Source organism: Azolla caroliniana, unplaced genomic scaffold (genome assembly GCF_043228905.1).
Source record: "Azolla caroliniana isolate FFs.n. ecotype wild unplaced genomic scaffold, voAzoCaro1.0.p SCAF_9, whole genome shotgun sequence".
Classification (NCBI taxonomy): domain Eukaryota; kingdom Viridiplantae; phylum Streptophyta; class Polypodiopsida; order Salviniales; family Salviniaceae; genus Azolla; species Azolla caroliniana.
The window spans coordinates 20,412,442-20,437,584 of NW_028230444.1; the positions used below are offsets into that span (position 1 = coordinate 20,412,442).

General features: G+C 37.3%; 4 protein-coding genes across 7 annotated transcripts in view; all 4 read left to right on the plus strand.

Moving 5' to 3' along the window:
• Positions 1–1,729, plus strand: part of LOC147860532 (uncharacterized) — a 32,788-nt gene extending 31,059 nt beyond the window's left edge. For all 3 annotated transcript variants that reach the window (XM_087324260.1, XM_087324259.1, XM_087324262.1), the window contains 3 exons: positions 902–1,013; positions 1,090–1,206; positions 1,302–1,729. In XM_087324260.1, the coding sequence (XP_087180386.1) occupies positions 902–1,013; positions 1,090–1,206; positions 1,302–1,433 (361 nt within the window). In that variant the 3' untranslated portion in view covers positions 1,434–1,729. The remainder of the gene's footprint in view (positions 1–901; positions 1,014–1,089; positions 1,207–1,301) is intronic.
• A 1,919-nt stretch (positions 1,730–3,648) lies between these two features.
• LOC147860535 (uncharacterized) lies at positions 3,649–9,580 on the plus strand. Its single transcript, XM_087324336.1, has 4 exons — positions 3,649–5,909; positions 7,788–7,995; positions 8,091–8,429; positions 9,242–9,580. The coding sequence occupies exons 1-4, from the start codon at positions 3,867–3,869 to the stop codon at positions 9,364–9,366; spliced, it is 2,715 nt and encodes a 904-aa protein (XP_087180462.1). The 5' UTR covers positions 3,649–3,866; the 3' UTR covers positions 9,367–9,580.
• Positions 9,581–13,168: 3,588 nt separating this feature from the next.
• Positions 13,169–17,180, plus strand: LOC147860536 (oleoyl-acyl carrier protein thioesterase 1, chloroplastic-like). Of its 2 annotated transcripts, none has more exons than XM_087324364.1 (7): positions 13,169–14,008; positions 14,599–14,732; positions 15,401–15,514; positions 15,639–15,734; positions 15,887–15,974; positions 16,160–16,228; positions 16,587–17,180. In XM_087324364.1, the coding sequence occupies exons 1-7, from the start codon at positions 13,205–13,207 to the stop codon at positions 16,872–16,874; spliced, it is 1,593 nt and encodes a 530-aa protein (XP_087180490.1). In that variant the 5' UTR covers positions 13,169–13,204; the 3' UTR covers positions 16,875–17,180. The 2 variants fall into 2 exon arrangements, with proteins under 2 accessions (XP_087180490.1, XP_087180491.1); XM_087324365.1 differs by having other exon boundaries at positions 15,887–16,050; positions 16,587–16,790.
• Positions 17,181–19,182: 2,002 nt separating this feature from the next.
• LOC147860537 (allene oxide cyclase, chloroplastic-like) lies at positions 19,183–21,257 on the plus strand. Its single transcript, XM_087324366.1, has 3 exons — positions 19,183–19,766; positions 20,188–20,331; positions 20,747–21,257. The coding sequence occupies exons 1-3, from the start codon at positions 19,281–19,283 to the stop codon at positions 21,002–21,004; spliced, it is 888 nt and encodes a 295-aa protein (XP_087180492.1). The 5' UTR covers positions 19,183–19,280; the 3' UTR covers positions 21,005–21,257.
• The last annotated feature ends 3,886 nt before the right edge of the window (positions 21,258–25,143 follow it).

Here is a 25,143-nt window from a genome sequence, read left to right on the forward strand (position 1 = left end):
ATGAACTCAAATAAATTATATTGTCATTGTCTTTAAAAGATCTTTAGCATAGGTCGATACAGAATGGAGAGAGCTTCAAAGCAAGGGAAGCACCTCATATATATATTGGTGGAAGATAGAGAAATGTATACAACTTTTAAAAGTCAGAATAGACTATAAGAGCAAAACAGAGATCACATCTTAAAATGCTGTCTCATCTTTGAGAAGAAAAAACAAAATAAATGTAACTGAACGAATACGTAAAATAATAGTGATGGAAGAATCCCACTATTTATACATATAAGATTCTCACGTCAGATAGATTATTAGAAAGAAAGAAAGAAAGACATATTAACGTCTTTTAAGAGTCCAAAATGGCCTATAAGACCAAACAAGAGATTACATCTTAAGTGTTGTCTCGTCTTTGAGAACAACAAATGAAAATAAAATAAGTATTACTAAGTAAATATAAAAAATTGCTATTGCCCGGGGCCGGGGCCTACGTGCACGACAAATTGCTATTGCCCGATCTATTGTAACCCCCCTTTCTTATGTCCTGGTTGGGAGCCCATTTGTGTTTCCCTAACTTAATATACAGAAAATTTGTTGACTTAGCTACTCCTAAATCACCAGCAAGTATGCTTGTCGCTAGTCCTTGTTGTATCTACATGATTTGTCTATGTATATTCTCATGATTGGTTTTCCTGGTAGCTATGGGACGACAAAATTAGTGCAGAAAATTATTCCTGGGATGAATGCTATTTTAACAAATTATGTATGCACAGTTTTTTCGCTATTGAGATAGGTCGATGAATAAATAACATAAAACCGTTTGCTGTTTGTTAGTGGCATGTATGTGAATGAGCTTCCATCTGCCCTAGATTTACCAAACTCTTACATTGAAGGAATAATTTTTCTCTAGGTATCCTGATTCAAAGATTGCAAACATATTGGAGGGTGGTCCACCGCATTTGCGTCTGGAATCTTGGTACAGGCCACTACAAATGGCATACAATAGGAAGCTTCCTACAAAGGTAATTATATGTAGAAATTTTCTTGGCTTCAGTGATTTCAAGAATTATTGATATATTTTTTATGTTATTTCTCAAGGAACTTATGCCCTTTGGACCAATAATACCAAGTGATATATCATTTGTTAAAAAGAAGCAAGAGACGATGCTGGAGAAGGCATCGTCAGTACAATCTAGAAGAAAGTCCAGGAATCAGGTTTTGCTTAATATTCTACAAAAACATCGTGAATCAGTCCCAAATGCACAAATATTTCAGCCTTTAACTCTCTTCAGTGATATCTCGTGCTGTAGGAATCTCCACCTAGGCTTTCGTTGCCACGATTCCGACTGAATCATACTGCACAAACATTTTCTACTATAAAAAGTGATACTTGTTCACCAAGAAGTATGGCTAGTTTCGGCCTGCGTGGGGATACATGGTGAAAGTGGAAGTGATTGTATCTGTTCTTGGTTGGATTGTAGAGTAATATAAAATTCAATCACAGGTTTACATACAACAACCAATTAGTAGCAATTAACCAAAGGAGGGCGATAGATTGGTCATGGAACCATAAAAGATATATTTCCAAGGAAGAACTGCATTTCATAAGCTACTGAATCCATAGGTTACATTCTTCAATATGTCCATGATATACAAATGATGGGTCTATTGCTATGGGACAAAGGCATGGTTATTTTGTTGTCTATTAACCAGAAGGGTTTCCCAAATTTCCCAGTTTCTTTGTCACAATTGTTGCATGCATTTTCCCCAGATTTTATTACTATGTTTCTTGATGCCACAATATTTCTATGTTACTTGATGCAGCCATGCACATGAAAACTCCATGTGTAATATGGAACGCCATGATACTATGTCATTCAGTATGTAATTCTTGCAATGTTCATCATGAAGATGAATATCAACATTATGAGGTCTTCATAACCATGAAGGTTTTATGTTGTCATTCTACCTTAATCTAAGATTGGTCACAAATTATAAAGAGAGATAAAATGTTGTCTCACTTGAGCTAACAATTTGGTGCTATATAATTTACGTAGTGTACCTTCAATGTGTAACCTTATTGAATACACATGATGTAGTCTTTGTGAATGTTGATTAGGTACATACATGTTTATGTTGGCTTCATATTCAAACTTGGTGTCAATACTCATTTTGTCAAATTCTCATTGCTATGCCCCTTACAATTTGCCACTACGGAAAAATAGGTAATTGTTTAAGCTACATGATGACAATAAAAACTCATGCATCAAAATAGAATGTGTAAAACATATATTGCTACATGGCCATATGGATTTATGCTCAATGTGCATGTGACATAATTGTGATATTATAGGATACTTTTTACACAATGAAGGAACCAATCATTTGAAGGTAATAGGAAGGTGTCTAAAGTCATGTGGGCGCTTTCTACTATTGGTTGATGATGTCTTTGGTTACTTGTGATGGTAGGAAGCTTTGTTTTTATAATTATGAGTTTGCAATTGTGACAAATGATTTATCATTGAGCTGAAAATTCAATTCTATTAATTGGGTTTTGTGTCTTGGGGTAAGCTGCAAACAATATGTGTGTGTGTGTGTGTACTTGGAAGTCAAATTCATCTCAAACCGAAGGATCTTTGGCCTTATTCATTTTGTATTAAGATGAAAGTTTTTTGGCAAAAAAACTAGGTTGTAGATAGGGTTTGTAATGTTTATTCTTCTTTATCGGAGTATCTATGAACATATTTCAAAAGTGTATAACATTATGTCTTATATGATGCTTTTACTTCAACCCTTTGGGTTGTTGAAAGTGAATAATTCATATATTTAGAAGAAGTGCATATTGCATGTTGTGATCTATCTCGTTGACACGGCTTTATCGCAATGCAAAGGTTGTTTTGTCATCCCCGTGGGTTGGTTTGTTAGCTCGCCTCTTCACAAAACAATGATGATTTTGTCCCTTTATCAAATGACAAGCAATGTCCATTACCCATAAAAGCATGCAAGTAACTAACTATTAAGACTCCAAAATGGTTAAAAGTAGACATATTAAGGCACCAGTACATACAAACAACTACCACCACTATGCTCTCAAGTATTGAGGCCCATCAACTTGTATATTCCGAGCCCATCGTCTTGTCTTGCGAGTCCGTCGAATCTAATCAGCTCCTCAGCCGATGTTGCACTATCAATTGTAAGTTACGTAGCGAATGTGCTAGAACTGAATGAAGTGGACGACATTAGGCAAGCAAAAGAATAGAAAGGGTTATTTGGATATTTGGATAGGCATGGGAGGCAGGCGAGGTCCCGTGTGGTCCATGTCCTCTCCTAGTGCTAAATTTCTCGTGGGGCCGGACATTAAATTAGGACCCGGCCCATTGAGGAGGCCCCCTTCATTAATGGGAATCTCTGCAGAAACGCTGCTGCAAAAGCTTCAGAAACGCGTTTCCGGGAAGACAAGAAACGGGCACAGAAATATTTCCCATTTTCTTTGTCTCTCTCTTTCCGTTTCTGCAAGCTTCAGAAACGCGTTTCCGGAAAGATAAGAAACGGACACAGAAATATTTCCCATTTTCTGCAGAAACGGAAAGAGAGACAAAAAGAGTAATCGCCACAGTTGTACGTATCTCCATTCTTCAGCAGAAACGGGGGGAGAGAGAGAGTAATTTCTGAGAGAGAGAGAGAGAGATCACCACAGTAATATCTCCATTCTTCAGCAGAAACGGGGAGATGGAGAGAGAGAGAGAGAGGGTAGTTTCTGCTTCGACGATGCTCACTTTGATCAGATCCGTTTCAAGAAAGCATGTACCTCGGACTAGCCATGGCGGAGAATAGCAGGGAAAGGAGGAGGAGGAGGAGGAGGAGGAAAAGAAGCTATGGATCCTCTATCTGTTCATGCGATGACTCCTAACACCACTGCTACTAACCGAGGCCTTCTTGATTACAATTTCTCCTTTTCTTCCCTTCCCAAGAAACGGGAACCATTTGATCTTTCCATTTTCTCCGCTGCACCTTCTTCTATATCCATGGCTCCTTCAACGGGTTTGATCAGGCCGAGTGATGTTCGTGATGATGATTTTGGTGACTTTGAGTCTGGTCCTGCCGTTTCTTTTGTTTCTCCTAGACATACTAATGATGATCATGATGATGATTTCGGTGACTTTGAGTCTGTTCCTGCCATGTCGTTTGTTTCTCCAAGCATTATTATGACGCCTGATTCCTCCTCTTCAAACCCTACACAGGATCTCCATGGATCGTCCACAGGAATGCTAGATTCTTTCGCAGCTCCATCAACTGGTGGCCATATCATGAGTGAAAGTTTAGATACTTTCAGCCATTTCACTGCTGTGAAGAGCATTTCCACTTATTCTTCTTCGTCGTCACTCTGGTTAAACAAAGAAAGTAATGATCTTGACGTATCTAAGCTCAAATCAAGTTCTGTAGATTCGGATATTTTTAACAAGAATGTATCTTCCAACCTATTCGACAATTTTGCTTCAACAAATGCACATAGTTCAAGTGAAACTGTTGGCATTTTCAGTGATTTCATCACCAGTTCCTCGTCTTTCCAGGTAAAGAAAGAAAATACCTATCTTGATGCCTCTATGACGAACTCTGTGGATGCATATTTTCATATACATAGAAAGAACATTTCTCCTGAGGACTCATTTGGCAATTTCTCTTCAAAAAATGCTCATTTTACTGGTGCAAATGTAGACATTTTCAGCAAACCCAGTGCTTCAATTGACAGTTCTTCTTCACTGCAGTTGAAGAAAGAAAGTAAAGCCCATGGTGGATTGAAGGCCAAAAATGGGGATATGGATTCTGATCTGGATACAATGAAGCGTTCTTCTGAGAACATATTTGACAATTTTACGTTACCAAGCAAAATAACCATCCCATCGGATGGAGGAAATTTTGGTGATTTCCCAAATGTAGAAAGCAATGTCGATTCTGATGATTTGTTTTACAAATTTGCTCCTTCAGATCCATCTGTTAAAGTCACGTCAGTGGTTGTCATCCCAAATATAAGTGTTAAAACTGTCCAGGAAGACCTGTTTTCCAAATTCTCTGATAGTTCAGCCCTGCAATCAATCAAAGAAGTTACCCACTTTGGTGGAAACAATGGAATGTCGTTGAAGACAAGCTTAGAAGATGATTGGGGGGATTTTGTAGAATACTCGGTTTCAGCAGCAACCAGCACAACTCAACACAGCACAGATGATATTGAGCCAAATCGAAATAATGTATGGGGAAGTAATAGTGATACAAGCACTCCTTTTGTGAAAACAGAAAGCTTAAATGGAAATGCGAGAGAAGATATGTTTACTGGCCTTGACCCCTTTGATAGAGATAGCTCTTCATATTTAAAGGCAAATAATACACTTGTCCTGGGAAACATGGATTCAGATGATCTGAAAGGCAATGCGAAGACAGCATTCAAAACATCAGAGTTACAGAGAACACTATCAGAGAATCTAACGGGAGAAGTTAGAATAGGCTCATTAATTGAAACATCTGCACCAATTCCTTTGTCTTTATTTGGTGAAGAAGAGCCAGAGGTTGAGGATTGTAGAGATGAACCTTTGCAACCTGTAACTCAGCATTTCCAAGGGCGTTCCAGAAGAAAATCCTTCAGCATTGGTTCATTGCCTTCAGGTGATGGAGTAAACTTTTCTGAAATGATTGCATCTCTCTACCCAGTAGCCGGGCCAGAATCATTTGAGAACAATGTGTTTCAAATGAACAATGAGGATAAAGAACATGAACCAAATGCTGAAATGAAGAAAAAAAAAAGTGTGCTTGATGGAATAGAGGATAATTGTAACTCATCTGAGGGGGGCTTTCGAAACCATAGTTTGGAAGAAGACTTGTTTGATCTGAATTTGGCGCCTTCATCCAATCAAGGCTACGTGCAGGTAATTTTATATAGAGAGTGATTGTACTTTAGATATTTCAGTTTAGAAATGATTAATTGCATTTCCTCTCTTGATTGTGTTTTCATTCTATATTATAAGGTCTAGGCTAACGGCTTTTAAACATATATATTTTACATTCTTCTAGGTTTTAAAGTTTGATTATGTACGCTTAATACCATCCACAAGTCCACTTTGAAGAAACCCTTGAAACAGAATTCGCAGCTTTCATTTTTAACAGCTGATTTTTTTCTTGGAAATAAGAGTTTTTAAACACTACATTAACAAAGTGAGTATTCCAAACGAGAAAGTAAAAAATGGGACACAGAGGAAAGGCTTGAGTAGCTTGTAATGGAGTTTGTTTGCACACATCCACTGCAAGAAAAGAAAGTCTTGGGATTCATAGAGCATCAGATTTTATCATCGTGAGCACAAAGTTGTTGTGTTTGTTTTAGCCTATATGATTTATCTGTTTTTATAAGCATGGTATAGGTTTTTATATTATCCCTTTCTATATAAGTGTGCGACTTTATTTACGGAGTTTCTATGATAATGAAAGTTTTCAATTTCTGAACAAAATTATGTCTTATAACATAGTATTGTTATGTCCATGGCTTATGGTGTCCTAAACTCTGTATAAACTATTTTATGTTCTAAACTCTATTTATCATATTTTATAATTTTCCAAACGTTTCCAACTTAGCCTATCCCCATTGTTCTGCTCCATGCATGTGCTTGTTTTCATTCCTATCATGGCCAATATACTCAGCTTCCTCTGTAGTGCAAACAGATAAAATTGCAATAATATTGTGACGGAGATAAATGAGAAGAATGAAATCTTCTGAAAATGAGAAAGAGATAGCCAATACAATCACATGGACTAAGGGTTGTGTCCGGTTATATTGTTATTGGTGAACAAGTTTTGATTTTAAAAAATCATCCTGTAAGTCCATGAGTACTGAACAGTTTTGCCTCTTTTCACATGATTAGAATTTGATCAGAAGAGTTCACCTGGTTTCACATAACTTCCACAAGATTCCATCAAAGTCATGGTTTAGAGCACCTAATGAGCAGTCAGGGTGTGGGTAAACAAACTTCTAATGATCTGTCTGTTTCATAAATAAAATTGCAATATTTGAATATTAGTTATGCAAAGACACTTGAGGTTAACACATCAAACATGCTATTCAGGCAAGAAGCCATACTTACTCATATTTAGAGAAAACTATTCCACTATAAACATGTTTCAAGAGTTATACCTACAGAGATCAGAGTAGGAATGGGATCTTGCTTACATCTTGATGGCTGAGATTTTGAAATGAACCAACAAGTCTATAGGAAGTACATACAACATAGGAGCTAGCTAGTGTATCGACCATCAACACCCAGGTTGTTCAAACCAAATGGAGGTAGAAGGCCAAATACAAGGTAGTCCCTACTTTAGAAACGTACAATCCTAGATTGGTTAGACAAGAGTTTGTAGATCTTGAGGATTAAAATTTGGAAGAGTCTTTCTTCTTCTGGGCACAATTCCCACAATTCTAATCGTGACTTCTCAGAACTGATAAGAAGTATATCAGCATTCTTGAATGAGGACCTCGTGTAGGTGTCTACAATGGTGCTATAAATGGATGACCTTGTTCTCTCATGTGTGGCGGTGATGAAATTGTTCAGCCAGAATAAGGAGGCTTTGACCACTGAGTTGAGATGATAACTTTACAGGTCATTGTTCATGCATTTTTGTCTCCAAGAGCTAGAGAAGATTGTCTATTTTCTGTCTTCTTTTGTATTTTGCTATTATTCCTACTGTAGTTTGGTGACTGCGCATGAAACTGGTTTAGTTTGAACAAGTTAAACTGATAGATGGCTTTATATATGTAGGATGATTCTTGTGCCAAAGAAGAAGGGAATGAGGAAGCTATGTCTGCTTCATTATTGAGTAGAGCTTCTGTTGATGATCAACACATATTTATCAAGGCTTGGGCTGATGTCTTGGCAGTTTGTGCATCTGAGCTTCAACATGCTTCAAATGTATGGAGTCAGGCACAGAACGAGAGTGTCCAACTAGATTTTCTCGCTAATCATGAAGGTTGTCTATTTAATTTTACTAAATGTGATGCCTCTTAGCTTATGCAAGTGCACTATTCTCTTGCAAACTCTCTAAATTTGGTACATTTTTCGCAGCCCAAAGGTACTTTGCTGCAATTGGGCAAATATATGTGGTTTCTCTGATTCTTGCCTTGACTTTAAATATATGCAAGTCTTGGTTGAGAGTCGATTCAAAGGAAAGTGAAAACCTACTAGCCAGTCTACGATCTTGTAAAGAAACATGGGTGCAAACAAATCTGAAAGAGGCAGTTCGGTTTTCTCTTGATGCATTAAAAGACTCGCTTCCAAGATCACTTGTTTCTTGGAAAGGTATTGAAGATTTCCCATCAACTGCACAGACCATGTGTACTCAAGCTCCTGGCTATTCAGATCTCATTTGCAGACTGTCATTATTGCCATTGCTTCCTTTCACTGGTGAGTACCATTAATTAATGGCAAAAACTCCAAAATATGATTGAAAATCCGTATTTCCCTGAATGCCATGGGTCAACCTCAAAAGAGATATGGAGGATGAATGCTTAGGTAATTGGGAGAAAAAAGGCTGAATTGACCCTGTAATTTGTTCAAATAACGTGTATAATTGCTCAAGAGGGGGTTGACCAAAGGCATTTGGGGGAGATAATGAAAATTTAGGGGCCCTTGGGAAATAAAGAAAAACTTAGGACTGTTTCGGAGATTCTCTTAATGAGGTAGGAGGCGAATAGAGAGAAATTAATTTATTAGTTCGGAATGATTAATGGATGCAAGACATCAATTGCTACTTAACAATCGGCAACGGTTCAAACCGAACCGTTTACAAGTTTTGAAACCTGAACCAAACCATGAAACTGTTAAACCAAACCGTTAAATATTTTGCAAACCGTTAAACCACTAAACCGTAAAAACTGCGGTTTCGGTTTTTCAACATAGGTCAAATTTTAATTTTTTAATTTTTAATTTTGTTAAGATGTTCCTAAAATGTGAGAATAACTTATAAGGTCTAAAAATTAAAAACAATTTTTTAAATTGATTAAATTTTTTTAAAAGAAATAAAAAATAAAAAACTGTTTAAACCGCGGTTTCTGACTGTTAAAACCGAACTGAACCGTTTTAAAAAACCTGAACCAAACTGTTGCCGATTGTTAATTGCTAGATTTTCATGCAGAAACCAACCACGCGTTCTAACTCAGTTTTCTTTGTCTGTTGTTGCCACTATTTCTAACCACATGTTGATCATTATGGTTTAGACACAGGCTTATCAACAATTCAATGGTCTGGATCATCTTATTTTCTGCCCTTGGCTAATGTATGGGCCCAATATGTGTCAAACGAAGCTCCATTGGTGCCATCAATACAGTTACAGAGTTGTTAATTCACATGTTTTTCTTTTAAGTGGCCAGTTCTTTCTTGATGAGAAATTTTGATTATGATCTTTAGCAAGAAAGAAAAAATGAGTTGTCCTCATTTTAAGGCCTGGTTTTTGTACCATAAGTGGCAGCCAATTTTCCTTTGCGTTGTCTTTTGGTTCTGTTATACATTTGATTGTATATTAACATTTATTTGAGATAACCTTTTTCCATTGATTCCATTAGAATTCTTTGATTTGAAAATCACACTATTTTTGTGATCTCTATTATTGATTAATATTTCAAGAACTTATTATGGGCAAAGGATTGTAGCAGATATTAGAATGACAAATATCAGAGTGCTCCAAGCTTCCTGTTTCTTCGGTTGATGAAATATATTATTCCTATGCTTTTTCAACTCAGATGAGATGCTTCTACACTTGTTCCAGTTTTGCATGGCGTACAAATCAGTTAAAGATCAATTGAAGTGTTAACGACAAATAGACAGTAGACATTTTGTCCAGAGAAATTCTACGATCAGTCTTGTCCAAAGCAAAGCAATGTGAAAATAGTGTTTCTTTTTCAATTAGAGTCAACCTACCTTTTGTACAACAAGTAGACATTTTGTCCATAGACATTCTACAATCAGTCTTGTCCAAAGCAAAGCAATGTGAAAATAATGTTTCTTATTCAATTAGAGTCAACCTACCTTTTGTACAACAAGTAGACATTTTGTACATCTTAAGTTTTTGCAAAGAACTCATGTTGCGTGCTCAAACACTTCTCTCCAAAAGAAAACCTGACACAAATTCGTCTTCAACAACCCATGGGCTTTCCATCTCCTATTTTAGATTGGCCTACATCTAGGCCAAGATATGTGCACATTCATTTGCAACATGTTGGATGGATCTGACTCATTTTTGGGCTTGCACATTGGAGCAGGAATGACCATGTCCTAGAATTATCTTTGATATCACCATGACCCACATAAGAACTGCATGCCCCAATTGGACCTTGTTCTGTGCTGAAGATACTAATTTTCGGATCATCTTGGCTACCCTGTGCTCGATGAGGAAGAGCATTTCCATTCATATCCAACTTTGTGCTAACATCAATGCTAGATATACAAGTGTTTTTAACCACTTCATGTATGGAACCAAGGAGGATTTGAACAATATATCTAAGTTGGGGGGTATCATCCACGATTACTTTCTAAGTACAACTTGTAAGGCAAATGAGCTTTCCCACGGGGTTCTCCCAGTAATAATGGACTAAAATCCAACATTCGTGATCATTTAATGATCCAAGAGGGGAATTTGAACTTAGAAGTTCTATACATAGCATTCCTTAAGCTTGTTTTTGGTAAAGTTGATCGTAAAAAATTATGTTAGAGATATTCCATGTTATGCCAAACTCTATTGGCACCCACCTATTTGGATCTTTGGTAACGTGTTACCCATGAATAGGAAGTGCCTTTTCCTTGTTGTAATTGTAAGTTGAATTAGTTGTTATTGAGTCTAGATTGAATTTATATCTCACAAACTATCTTCATACAATCATTAGTAGAATAAGGGACTTGATATAATATACACTTGTAGCATTTCCTTTTATAAGGATATATTATTGATTTTGGTATTATAACTTAAATTGCCATTGTGTCACTTTGAACTTATGGGAAGTGAAATTCAAAAACGAGATTTTGTATTGCTTTTGAAGTGTGTAAAAGTGCATTGGTGAAGCCATATTGTTGAGAGCAAACTTTATTGCCCATGATTTCAAACTATGTTTCCAATGTCAAAAACGAATTTGAAAGGATAATGAAGTCATAAAGCCATATTTTAGGAGCAAAAAAATATTAGTGGGCATGATCCAAAGCTAAGAACATGAGACATTGTATAAGAAACATAAGCATCAAACTCATTCTGTAAAGTCTACAACCTCAACTATAGTCTTTAGGGAAAAAAAAACTCAACTACAACATTGTGTTTATGTTTAATGCAATGACATATGTTTACTTGTTTATGTATGATAATTTCTTTGCTCAAGCTCATAGGGAGTATCAAAAGTCACTTACGTGAGGAAACAATTCACATTTTACTTCAATGTTCTAGTTCAACATGAGACTTCCTATTCCTTGCTTGCAAATCAGTGTTCTAGTTCAATGCGACATTTCAATTCTTTGCTTGCAAAAGTGTCTCCATGTTGCTCCTTCCCATAGGGAAAGAATAAGAAAACACGAAATCTTGTGTCCCTACATTATAATATTTTATACTCTAATTTAACTAGATGGAGCATTATGTATGCGAATCGTGATTTGATTAAATTCAAGGATCTTGTGAGTCTTCTAGAATTGATTTCTAAAACACAATTTTATTATCCTTACGATTGGCTTCTAACTAAAGTTGTCTGTGAGCACGTATATGCCCTTCATATAATACTCGAGTGCATTGATGCTAGAGCATTGGAAAGCTAAAATATCATCGATCGTGAAACATTTAATTTGATTCTAGAAGTGTTTTATATGTATCTAAATCTTCTTCTTTTCCAACAGTTTATTCTTTAGAAAACATTGTTAGTTGGTAAAGCAGAAGGTAAGGAATCTCTATTTGTACAATGTTGCAATGTCAAAAGGAACTCTCGAGTCACTCCACAAAATATGAAACCAGAAAAACGTACTAGAGATGGTGGCGAAAGAGCAATAATGAGAGGTCAATAGAAAAGTGGGGAAGCCCGAGCTAAAATGTGATGGAAGGTGAGTTACATTCCGGGGGGTTGTCCTTGACTCCTCTTCGATTTCGTGAATGACAATTCTTGTACGAGCAGCTGGTGGCAATGCAGGTTCGATGAAAGTTTCTCTTCCCCACGGTTCCCCATGCATTCCAGGCAACTTATTGAGCATGGAGTTGGGGAACGTAAATAAACGTCGTACGATTCGATCGCAGCACTGTCTCGAGGGCGAATCGAATGGTTGGAAGGTGAGCAGGGGGAGCATCGAGTGCATTGGAGCTTAACGGGGGGGCGGGGGGGGGAGATATCACATGTCAGGGGTGTGTGAGTGTGTATGGGGCCAGGACTAGCTATGAAAGGTGAGAGAATGACGGGAGGTTACGAGAGGAGGTTTACACGACAAAGGTGTCCAATGTCCGCGTGTCCATTTGTGCACTTGTCAGTGTGTCTGTCCATTGAGACTCAGAACCACCCCCCCAAAACCCACCCCCTAACAAACTAATCAACACCAATGTGTCAATACACACACTAATGGATGTGTTGATAATAATAATAAGTAAGAGAGGTATTAGAAAGCAGATTCAGGAAGAATGGGGGGGGGTTTCATTAGGAAGAAAAACAAATGTGTGCCTGCTTTTTCTATCAATTGCTTTTTTGGCCTCCTCTCAAAGAAAGGAACAAAAGGAAAAACACAGAGAAACAGAGCAGCAGCAGAAGAAGAAGAAGAAGAAGAAGAAGAAGAAGAAGAAAAGAGACAGAAAGAGAAAAGAAGAACAAATTGAAAGAGAAGTTCCTGCATGCTCTGCTCTCTCTCTCTCTCTCTCTCCCTCTCTCTCTCTCTCTCCCTCTCTCTCTCTCTCTCTCTTCTTTCTCTCTCTTCTCTCTCTCTCTCTCTTCTCTCTCTCTGTCTCTGTCTTTTTCTGCATGAACCCTGCATGTAACTAAATCCTTACTAATTCTTCCTCCTCCTCCTCCTCCTCCTCCTCTTCCCCACATTCTCTCCTTATCTCCTCAGACATCATCATTACCTTACTTTAATCCCCATCTCTTGCCGTTTTAAGCATTTTCATTGCCCTGTTCGTCTCTGCACATATACAGGCTTAATCAATCAATTCGATCGTGAGTTCCGCCATTACCATGCCTTTCATGACAGGCTCAGCTACAGCTACTGGCTGCGCCTCTTTCCTTCTTCCTCTCCCATCTCCTTCTGCTTCTGCTTCTTCTTCTTCTTCTCAATATGTTAGTAACAACAATTATGCAGGCCATAATGTTACCCAATGTGTTCTATTCCTTAATCCCCGACTTAATTCATCCCCAACCACCGTCAGGATTAACTACTCCTCTTCACCATCGCCGTCTTCTTCTTCTTCTTCTTCTTGTTCGTCTTCATGGATGAATGCAATAGTAGTATCGGGGCTTATGAATCGGCAAGAATATATCAGACAAGACATTCATCCTGCGGTATCAGCTTCGGCTTCCAACTCTGCAAGATCAGATCACAACAATTTGTTGAACATTAATAATAATTCAAATAGCCCCATGACAATGGTTCCTTCTCCTTCTCCATCTCCTCCTCCTCCTCCTTCTTCTTCTCCCCCCATCACCATCACAACCCTAGACCCCAGAGAACATCAATGTCACAAGAGCTCCAGGGCCTTCTATAAGACAGCTAATCTAGACAGCTTTAATGATAATGTGGAAGCTGAGGCTATTGTAATCAGTGGAAATGATGATGAGAACATGGTCAACTACGACCTAAGCATCTCTACTGCTGTGTCTGCCGTCAATGGATCTGTCATGAAGAATGTCCCGGTCAATGTTGGAGGCCATGGATGCCTCGATCCATCAGGCACCTCCTTCAAGGAGAAATTCCTGATACGATGCTACGAGGTCGGAATGAATGGCACCGCATCGCCTGAAACCATGGCCAATCTTCTCCAGGTACAATAACTTCCTCTTACATCTCGTCAACACACATAACAAGCATACATGCATGCATGCATGCCTGTTAGATAGATTGATATGTGCAATCCATGCATGCTTGCTTGAATAGATAGATGTGTGCAACGCATGCACAGAGACATAGATCTATGTACAACTGGTTTTCTGTATCTGTGTCTTTAGTGTACCAATAGTTGCTTGTTCTTCTTTGTCGATACTAAAATTTAATCAAATGTAGATGGATGTGCTGCTCAATGCATGCACAGAAATTGTTCAAATGTAGATAAATGTGCTGCTTATTGCATGCACAGAAATTTTTCAAATGTAGATGGATGTGCTCAATGCATGCACAGACACAAAAAAATGTTTATATTGGTTTTCTGTATATAAGCATATCACTAGTTGCTTGTCCTCCAATATGTATGCTTATTCATTCAAGCGTAGATCTATCCATTATAATTTTCTCCTCTGATTTTCAGGCCTCCATCCGTGTATTTTTTTTATCACTGTCTGTTTTGTGTATATATATCTATCTACACAATGTATGTGTGTGTACATACACAAAAATTCTCTTTTTTTTGTGACTACAGGAAGTTGCTTGCAACCATGCACAGAGTGTGGGGTTCTCGACAGATGGTTTTGCGACAACCACCGCGATGCGCAAGAAGAGATTGATTTGGGTAACAACCAGAATGCACATTGAGGTCCTCCAATATCCTGTTTGGTAGGGTATTTCCATCACGTTTGAATTCAAAACCTTTTCTTTATTCAGTTTTGGATCATCATTTAAAACTCTAAAGATGGCAATAATTTGTAATATTAATGCTAGCTCCTTTTTAGCTTGGAACTCTCCAAGAGGTAAAATTCTCGTAAATGGAGAAAAGTTATGTGTACATTGAATGCCTCCTTGCAGTAAATTTTTTTGTCTCTTGAAGGCTTCATTAAACAAAACAAAAAAAACCCTACTTGGGCGACTTTAAACTTTTCTCAATCTTTTTTAGCAATAATGTCAAAATATTGAATCTAAAAGTTATAATGATTTTTTGTATGGTAATTTTTTATCACTGAACTTATATGGAGATATGTGCCTTTTAGGTTACTTGAGTTTGCCCACTTGAATTTCTGTGCCCCATCTATGTTAAAATCCATTGCTCCCATACAAAAGACAAGCCGTGTCTTGCAATTGCTACCTATAAGAAATCTCAGTATTTGGCTTTGAAATCGATGATACCAAAAAAATTGAAATTTGTGTATGTGCATTGAAGTTCTGACAATTAAATTTCCTACTGCATGAAGGTATCTATTATATGCCTATATTTGTCTGTCTATTAACAAATATAAGACACTAGATCTTGAGATGAGTTGTTAACTCTTATTTCTCCATGGACTCAGGGGTAATGCGCTCGAAATGGAGACATGGTGCCAGTGTGAAGGCAAAGCAGGCACACGAAGGGATTGGACAATTATAGACCTGGCAACCAACCAAATCGTTGGACGAGCAACTAGGTGTGACATATAGCTCTTCAAAGTTCCATCTCATGTTCATCAATCATTTGTGCAACATACATAGACATAAGCATTTGGTGACTTCACTATTTAGTGTGTGCTCTTCTTTTTTTTGTTAATGTAGCACATGGGTAATGATGAACCAAGATACAAGACGTTTATCAAGAGTACCAGAGGATGTGCTCAATGAGCTATTACAATATTATCCTACCGAGCCAAGGTCATGTGGACCCAAGCCCCCATGTTTAATAAATCTCTCCTCAAAATTCAATCAAATTTTGGAAAGCTAATAGTATCAATGAAACTTATAAGAATAAATACAATTTGTTTTTAAATGCCTGAAAGGCTAAAGTTTATACATTGATATTACAGGTATGCATTTCCAGAGGAGAATAGCGTTAGCTTAAAGAAGATTCCAAAGTTGCAAGACCCTGCTCAACACATTCGATCTGGTCTCAAGGTAATTGTGCTCACTTGTTTAGTCTCTCATCAGGAAAAAGCTGCTCCACATCGAGCTTTTAGAAATTTTAAGCATGGTAAACCTTCTTTTTTCTACCTTTTGCATTTCGTGAAACTTTGAGCACATTATTTGAAATATTTTTTTCTTCATTTGGTTCTCTTAATTTCTCCTTACATATGATACAGCCAAGGCGTGGAGATCTCGACATGAATCGGCATGTGAACAATGTGACTTACATTGGTTGGGTTTTGGAGGTACAGTGTATCTGTGTCTCAAATCTCTTTTCCAACAAAACAAAGGAGATTTTGATATTTTGGGTTGTTATGATATGCATTGTGACTTTGATAGTTTTGGGATGTCAAAAAAAGCAATTATGTGTATTCTATTCTGATTTGTTGCTTTATTTATGTATCAAAGTGCTTAAGTTTCTGAAAACAAGGTGTGTTTAGGTTAATTAATGCTATGGTTTGACATTTTTATTTCGAAGAATTGATATTTTGTGTTGTATGAAGAAAGTGTCTTGGATTAAAAAATATAAATGTTTTTGGTTAATGCAATGGCTTGATGTTTTTTATGTCAAAATAATCATGTTTTTTGCACATGTTTTTGCAGAGTATTCCGCAAAATATACTCGAGACACACCAGTTACATACAATCACGCTAGATTATAGAAGGGAATGCAATTACAATGATGTTGTGGAGTCATTTGCAAGTTTGGAAGGGCTAATGAATGGTGAAAGTGAAGGTTGCTTGAGCTCGAATGGTTGCGATTCAGATGATTTGGTGTTTTTGCATATTGTAAGGTTGGCAGGCTCTCATATCGAAATCAATAGGGCGAGGACAGTGTGGAGGGAAAAAGCTATCGAAAAATCTTCAAATGCTTCTTCCAATCATAACTAGAGGGGGGGCAGCCTTTTCACCATACATTTAACTTTTCGTTTCGATGCAAATTTCCGGTGAATAGCAGTGTTTTCATGTTCAACGAATAGCACGGTTTTCCGATGGAAGAGAAAGAGAGAAAAAAAGGCAAATTCCGAAATGTCTTTTTTTTGCATGGATCTTATACCAAGTTGGGTGATTGTGACATAGAGTCCCTTTTTATTTAAGGACATAGAAAATAAAAGGGGGTTGGGGGGATCATTTTTTGTGGCCAAAAAAAGATAAGTAGCACTTTGAAAGGAATCCAATGAAAAAGAAGTTGGGTTTCATTTGAATATTGGTGAACTCGAGAGTTTATAAAAAAATATATATAGCCTTGGACAGAGATCGAAATCGGGTTTTCTCTCCAAGAAATGTAGGAAATATGGATGAGTATTACAGCATAATGTTATACTTCACAAATGATCAAATATATACACATATATATATAATTTTGCTTCTAGCCATTGTGCGCTACAATACAATGTCTACAAACCTGGGCTATACAATTGTGTTGGGAATTGTTTGTATACCTCTTAAGAATGATTTTCATCCAACAACAATCTCATTCATACTGACATGTATGATTTGGACACATGCACCCTTGATAATTATGTTTCTCTAAACGTTGTTTGAGTAGTATTTCAACTTCTTGATTTTTTTGTCGAGTTTGCAAAGCTTGATTTGTTTTGTTCTATCCCTAGGGCTTGGATTATGTCATTGATAGATTAGCCATAGGCTTTGAATTTATACCAAGATAGGCAGGAGACTTATTGCCCGACCATCTGTAATAGAGTGTCAATATTTCATATGCAGTTACAAAAAAATCATTATTGCCCTCTTCAAATGTGCAATTAATGATATACTTTAACATATGCAAGTGATAGTTGCAACATGTTAGAATTGAATATAACATGCTAGAACTAGATATGACTTTGCTCTTTTAACGTACAAGTGATATTCACAACATGTTAGAAATATCACATGCAAGAATGGTTCACAACCATCCTTTACCCAAAAAAGGAAGAAAAATCAAAGGTCCCTTTAATGGCCATTTTCATGTTGCTTTAAAAGTTTTGTTCTCCCCAAGCATGAGCTTGAATTTTTTTGCAAGGTAGACGGCACCAATTTGATCACAATTTCTAGTATTTGAGTGAGTTTTGAATATTGTGCACTGTTATGTTATTTTCATGCAATACCAAGCATGCAAAAAAGGTTGTGAGAGGAAGTAGTAAGCCTAAAATTGAGGGTAAAACTTTATGCAATTTCCTCGAGTAAAAACTAATTTGTAGTGTATTCTCATCTTGCATCTAGTCTTGCGCATGAGTTCCCTGACTACTGTTCCAAGCGAGGTTTCTAAGTAAAACACGTGTAATTTAATAGTCGGATATGGTCTTTATTTTCACTATTAAATTTGGTAGGCCATGATCTACATAGTGGGTACGCTTCTCCCTTCACATGTACTCCGCACTAGCATGCATTACGTACTTAATTTATTGTTTGTTTTCATTCAATCACGGTTCACCATGGATACAATCAAGAAGAGCATCGTATCTCAAGTCATCACAATTGTATTTGTCTGAGTAAGAACAATCCTATTTGTAAGATTCAATACATTTATGTTAGGCATACCACTTCTATTCTGTATGTGTGTGTGTGTGTTTGTGTGTGTTGTAAAGGGGAGTCATGAACATATGTCATATTTCTACACAACAAATTCACGATTGTCATGCAATTAATAACACCCAAAATAAGTGAATTGATTAAATTGGCAAGCTTCATTGGCAAAGATTAATTTAAACTAGTTTAGAGAAGGGATAAACAAATTGTACAATATGGCCCTACAAACATGCATATGCACGCACATTTAGTTTTTATTTGGAATGTCGAATAAGTCAAATGACTCGTTTTTACTGAATAATGTTGGTGTGTTGTGGATATCTCTTTTTGGGAGGGGGTCAATTGAAAGTTTTCATAAGAGACATTTTTGAGACATTTTCCAATCAAACTGTAGCGAGCGAAAAGAATAATTCACAAATATTGGGCAACACGCCATTATGGTTCATGAATCATCCGGACATATAGTGTGAAAAGGGGGGACATAAATTGAGCAGCCAGTCAAACTAATAAGTCAAAAGTCTGTCAAGTCAAAAATGCATTGCTTCTCCTTCCAACTCCCCTTGAACATACCTATAAGTACACACTTCCATTTTCCTTCAAATTCACATACCCACTCTCATCTTTTGCCAAAAACACTTCTCTTTTCTTTCATTTAATCAAACTCTCTCTCTCTCTCTCTCTCTCTCTCTCTTCATTGCAAAAAATTTCTTCTTGTGTGTGAGGCTTACACATTCTCTACCCATACTTAGATCTATTGGCTACTTGGCCATGGCATCTTATACTCATTGCCTCTCCAACATCTCATTACTTAATAGTGCGCACCCTAACCCTAACTCTAACATTAATTCCCATGCTTTTTCTCCCATTCAATTAAGGTCCATGACCTCTAATGCTTTGAACCATAACCCTCATCCCCATACATCTCCCATCAATACACCATCCAAATTCTCCACCATCGCAAACCAGAATGCGAACACAACCCTCAACTTGAACCCGTACCCTCGTTTACGTGCATCTCCGACCCAGTGTGCCACCTCGACGTCACGTGCACTACAGATTAATACAACTAATGGTCATGAATTCTCAAATTATGGAGGGGAACCATCAATGAACGTGCAAGAGATGTATGTGTATGAGATTAATGAGAGGGATAGGGATAGCCCTGCATACCTCCCTCTTAGCCACAAAATTGGCTTCTCCAATGGATTTCGTCCCCATGGATCTTTGGGTGATTTGGTTCCTTTCACAAACAAGGTTAGAGAAAGAGTCAATTCTTTCCTAAGCACTAGTACTCAATAGTTTTTTGAAACAGTTCTAGCTAGGAGTATTTATTTGTTTTTAATTCATGCAAGCAAGGATCATTTATCATATGTCACATGGTGTGTCCCACACGCCATTAAATTTGTTCACACTCATTCTTATCCTCAAACTATTCACGTTTTAAAGGTTGTGTGTGTGAGTGTGTGTGTGTGTGTGTGTGTGTGTGTGTGTGTGTTGTATTTGAAGCATTGAGTTTCTTGAAAAAGAACCCACTTTCCAAAAAACAAAAATGATGAATTTAGACTCCTTCATAACTAGAGAGTATAAGACTCAATGTCTTCTTGTTGTTTGCATTGCACCCAATTTCATGTAGAGTCATTGTCGTGACAAAACTTGGACTTGTTGATTGTTGTAGCTCTACGATGGATCGTTGCAGACGAGGCTGGGGATCACTGCTGGTCTATGTGTCCTCATTAAGCACTACCCCGAGAAGGGTGGAGAACGCTACGAGGCAACATATAGCTTCTATTTTGGAGACTATGGCCACATCTCAGTTCAGGTATAGCATAGCAAATTATTGAGTGCAATTCACCAATTTGATAATTCTATTTGATGCACATTCACCAAATTTAGGCATTTTGACACTTGGTGTGTTTTTTACGCCATTCCCATTTATGCATCTACATACATTGGATGAGCACATGTAGCTAGGTGTGAAAGGGATCATGCCAAGCCCATGTGGAAAAGTGCTCACTTCCCTCATATTTCCAATAATGCACAAACTTTATTATCATTTGTAGTCAACAATCCACATAGCAAGGCGCATATAATGGGGCCTAATGGATGGTCCATAGCTAGACATTCTTGAACTTGACAACCAAAACTTTGGCATGCGAGGTCATAGCTCAAGCATCACATGGAAAATATCTAGGTTTAATTTGGTTTTAACATTGAAATTGGATTGCTTCATGCAGGGTCCGTACCTAACATTCGAGGATTCAAATCTAGCAGTGACGGGTGGATCAGGAATATTCACCGGGGTGTATGGCACAGTGCGATTGCATCAAATTGAATTCCCCTTCAAGATCTTCTATTCCTTCTATCTACAAGGCATTCCCATGCTCCCAACAGAACTCACACGTGCACATGTTCCACCATCACAATCCATTAGGCCCTCCCTTGCTGCTAAGCATTGTCACCCAACAGCTACTGCTCCTAATTTCTCAGATTAATACTCCCTATTTGAGAATGTCTTCAATACTAGCCCTCACATATTGAAAAGTGGCCCAATTTTTGGTACAATGTAAAAACAAAGTCCATTGTACATTCTTATTCATTAGTCTACCAATACTTGGTAGAAGGTCTAAGAGTAGTTATGTTTCATTAAGAAACCTAATTAAGCATACTAATGAGTGGGTATCTGTATACAACAAAAGATTGTCCCCGATTGACCATATATACATGTGAATATTTGTCGTTTATCAATTATAGATGGGTTTATTGTTAAATTGGTCTAAGAATCTCTAAATCTCACACTGTGCATATTTGTAGACGACATGTGTTGTATCATGAGCTAAGTGTCTCTACCTCATGGTGTGACGTAGTGAGTTGCAAAAGAACCTCCATGTCAATAACCCATTTACATCAAGAAAAATTAGAAAATGGGCGAGAATTTCAAAATGTGGGACACCATGAACAAATCACCAATCCAAGTCATGTTCCAACTAATATATTATCTAATGATTACAGTAAACTATAACAATGCAATATGTAAGATTTAAAAAAATGAAAACATAAATTTACCATATTCATTCGTTGTCATGAACATTCATTGGGTTATTGGGCTGAAGTGTATCCTTTATTCAAATATCTTTTTCGAAAATGCCTCATTATTTTCAAAAAGTATTGCGCACGTTCCTTGTATATTCATCATGCTCATTGCGAATATGTCCTAAATTGATTAGCTTTATGAGAACTAGTGATAGTGAACCACACTTCCACAAACTAATAGACCTCAAGTCCTATATACTTACCGAATGCTAAAAACGAGAGAGATGCGTTAGAAGGGAATCACAATTATCACGAAGGCAAAAAAAGACAAAGTAGAAACTCTTGGTGAACCTAATGTGTAACTCGTGCCAATTGTATAAGACAAGGTGCGTGTTAGCTTTGTAACAAAAAACACTATTTCCTAGGGGAATCATGATGATTGAAGTAAAACCATTGTTAATATATATCAAGGAATCTATCTTATTATATCTCATTCCTTCTCTTTGTTTGTTGACGTGGTGGTTAACACTATATCGTCAAAATCATAAAATTGAGAGAAATAAAGTTTGATCCTCATTGTGGGCTAGACGATCTCTCATAGATCACAATCGGGTTCTAGTGAATCTCAACTTGGTGGTTCTATGCTTCAATATAAAAGTCATGAAATTGAAAGAATCCAAGTTCAATCCTCGCCACATGTTGGGCCTTGTCCCATATACAGTAAACATTAATAACCTCTCTCTCTCTCTCTCATTATTTTTAAGGTAAGCTATGTGGGGCAACTTGCAAGGTGATCAAAGTATTCTTAAGATCAAGAAGAAATCTCACTTTTTCTCGACTTAATGCTTGTCATCTTCGCATAAAAACATGCTAATATATTATGTATCGTTCCATAATTAACAATTATCCGAATCATTCCAATATGTATTTCTCAAATGTCCCGGAATGAACAAGATGAGAACCTCTCTCTCTCTCTCTCTCTCTCTCTCTCTCTCTCTCTATATATATATATATATATATATATATATATATATATATATATGTAAAGAATCAAATATGATTCTTGTGCAACGGAAGAGATGTGTGTTATGTGTATGTGTGAGAGGAAAGAGAGGAGAGGAGAGAAAACACAAGATAGATTAGATAGAATGGAAAAAAGAATACTCAAGAAGAAGGTGTATATATTCACAAGGAGAATAGCCAATAAAATGTAACATTACAAGATAAAATGTAACATTACAAGGAGTCACAACTGACACTCTATTAAGTAGGAGAAGGGTGCTTTATATAAGGTCACCCTCTCTCTTTATTAATTCACTACAACAACTACTCTCTCTTAGGGAATGTGAAGACTCATAGTCATGGGAATATGGAACTCATTAGTTATGTGTCATAGAATCATATTCTATGACACATAGTTAATGTGTAGAGAGTAGTGGTATGACTCTTGACCTTTGAGTGATCATAGATTCTCAAAGGGTATGTTCACACATTGCACTAGGTTGAGCTTGATTCTCAACAATATGTGTGTGTATATATATATATATATATACACACACACACACATATAGTTATAGTTATAGTTAGGATAGGTGTGGTACCTTGCAAGGGGCATTTTTTAAGATTAACAAAAACACTCTGTCTATATAGTTGGTTAAGTTAAGTGTGGTTACCTGGAAGGGCATTTTTTAAGATTGACAAAAACTCCCTCTCATGAAATGAATGAAGGCAACTAAACAAATCATGCCTGCAAATAATTTGCCCTTCCGTTTCATATGAATTAGAGCACCCCAATTAATTGAAACAAGAGATCCTCTCTAAGGCTCTGTGTTCAACGCGAATCTTCAGATTAGGCCTAGTATGCGAGAGACGGGAACTCCCTCATCTCTTCACCAAGCTTCGCCTGGAAGCTTCAATGGTAATGAAGAACCATATCGGGCGTCACGGTAACATGCCACGGCTAGTAGGTGTAATGAAGAGAGAAACAAAAAAGAATAAGCTTTGGCTGTGTGAAAGTCAATCGATGGGTCACTTAAACCAATTGCTCAGAGATCTTGGATGTGGTTTGTCTACTTGCAAAAGTTATGGTGGCATCCTCTATTTCTTTTCTTTGCTCAGTTGGGGGGGGGAGAGAGAGAGAGCACAAGTGTTACCAAAAAACGACAAGTGTAAGAGAAGGTCTTCTATAACAATCATTTTTAAAAGACCCTTTTCATAATAAGCCTTTGTGTGGTTCCTTGCTTTAGGTCCACCGATGAGTCTCCATAACCAATGTGTCAACTCGTGACCTCGGTCTCGAGTTCTAGTAGGCATGCCCAACTTCTAGGCACTTTCAAAGTTGTCGTGTCTGACTCTGGGGCATCGGTGGCAGCGATGTTCTTGCTTTTGGCACGTGGCTGGCTCCAAGTATTATAATGAATCAATATAATCCTATATGCAATTTCTCTACCTAATAGTAGGGTAGATGGCAATCCGACCCCACAATGCACCTCAATGGGGAGGATTAACTCTAACTATGATTAAGATGTTACCATTCTCGAGCTTGACACGGGGTTCTCCTTCACACAATCTAGACTTGACTTTGATAGATAAAATGGATGATGACTTACTTGAAGGGAGTATGATTGATTGTCAAGAGAACCCGTGTTCTAACGAGAGGACGAGAAAAAGCGTTCTCAAACATGGGCTTCATGTAGTTGTATGAGTACCAAACATTTGACCAATTCATCATATGTCAATATCAATTTTGACAAAATGGCTTCCATGTTGACAATAGTTAATAGCATCCACGATATGTCTAGGTCAAAATGGTGTATAGTGTGCAAAGGCGATTCTCAACATGGGTAAAAGAAGAGGGACAAGTTAGTAAACACAGTTTTCTATTTTATTTTATTTTTTAAAGATATCCATGCATTAGTGTAAACAATTTACAGAGTTTTGATTCTTAAGTGATCGGCAAAGGGAACAACCATCTTGGTGGTTGAAAGTGCTAAAAAGGAGTGTCATTCTTCGAGTACATAAGTGAGTAGCTTTCCACAAAGTAAGAAACTGATGATGATGAGCAACATTATGGTTAGAATCTCCAACAATACAATCCCCTTGTCCCTTTAAAGTATGAACCATGTCCAACCAAATATTATTTGCCAATTCAATTTAGCGAGGCTCTAACTTGATTAAAAACGAGAAAGCAACGAGCCTTTCAGATGTAATATGTAGTAGTACTACTCAATATCTCCCATAGTGGTTGCACCTCCTTCCTTATCCCTAAAAATTACATAAACACTAATGGAAGTACACAAACACTTCTAGAGTTAGTGTGAAAATTGTGGCCCATAGATTCATTGTCGTAACGGAAAATAGAGCTGATAAGTGATGTCCAAACCACCATGCCCCATGTGAATACCGATGGGGGAAAGTAGTTAGCAAATATTCTTAGGCGGTGTTGCCAAACTAGTTGAGAATCAATTTTGAGTTTCGACTTGCAAATGACACTAAGCACAACAAGAGGATATGCCCATCTTATGTAGCCATGTGCCAGGTTTGGTGCACAAGTAACACCATTGTACATGAAGTAATTGTCGTGATTGTTTTCTTGCCCATA

Coding starts and splice junctions, on each gene's coding strand:
- LOC147860535 (XM_087324336.1), top strand. CDS start 3,867: ATGGATCCTCTATCTGTTCATGCGATGACTCCTAACACCACTGCTACT. Junction 5,910..7,787: donor CCAATCAAGGCTACGTGCAG/GTAATTTTATAT, acceptor TTATATATGTAG/GATGATTCTTGTGCCAAAGA. Junction 8,430..9,241: donor GCCATTGCTTCCTTTCACTG/GTGAGTACCATT, acceptor ATTATGGTTTAG/ACACAGGCTTATCAACAATT.
- LOC147860536 (XM_087324364.1), top strand. CDS start 13,205: ATGCCTTTCATGACAGGCTCAGCTACAGCTACTGGCTGCGCCTCTTTC. Junction 15,975..16,159: donor ACATTCGATCTGGTCTCAAG/GTAATTGTGCTC, acceptor CATATGATACAG/CCAAGGCGTGGAGATCTCGA. Junction 16,229..16,586: donor ACATTGGTTGGGTTTTGGAG/GTACAGTGTATC, acceptor ATGTTTTTGCAG/AGTATTCCGCAAAATATACT.
- LOC147860537 (XM_087324366.1), top strand. CDS start 19,281: ATGGCATCTTATACTCATTGCCTCTCCAACATCTCATTACTTAATAGT. Junction 19,767..20,187: donor TGGTTCCTTTCACAAACAAG/GTTAGAGAAAGA, acceptor TGATTGTTGTAG/CTCTACGATGGATCGTTGCA. Junction 20,332..20,746: donor ATGGCCACATCTCAGTTCAG/GTATAGCATAGC, acceptor TGCTTCATGCAG/GGTCCGTACCTAACATTCGA.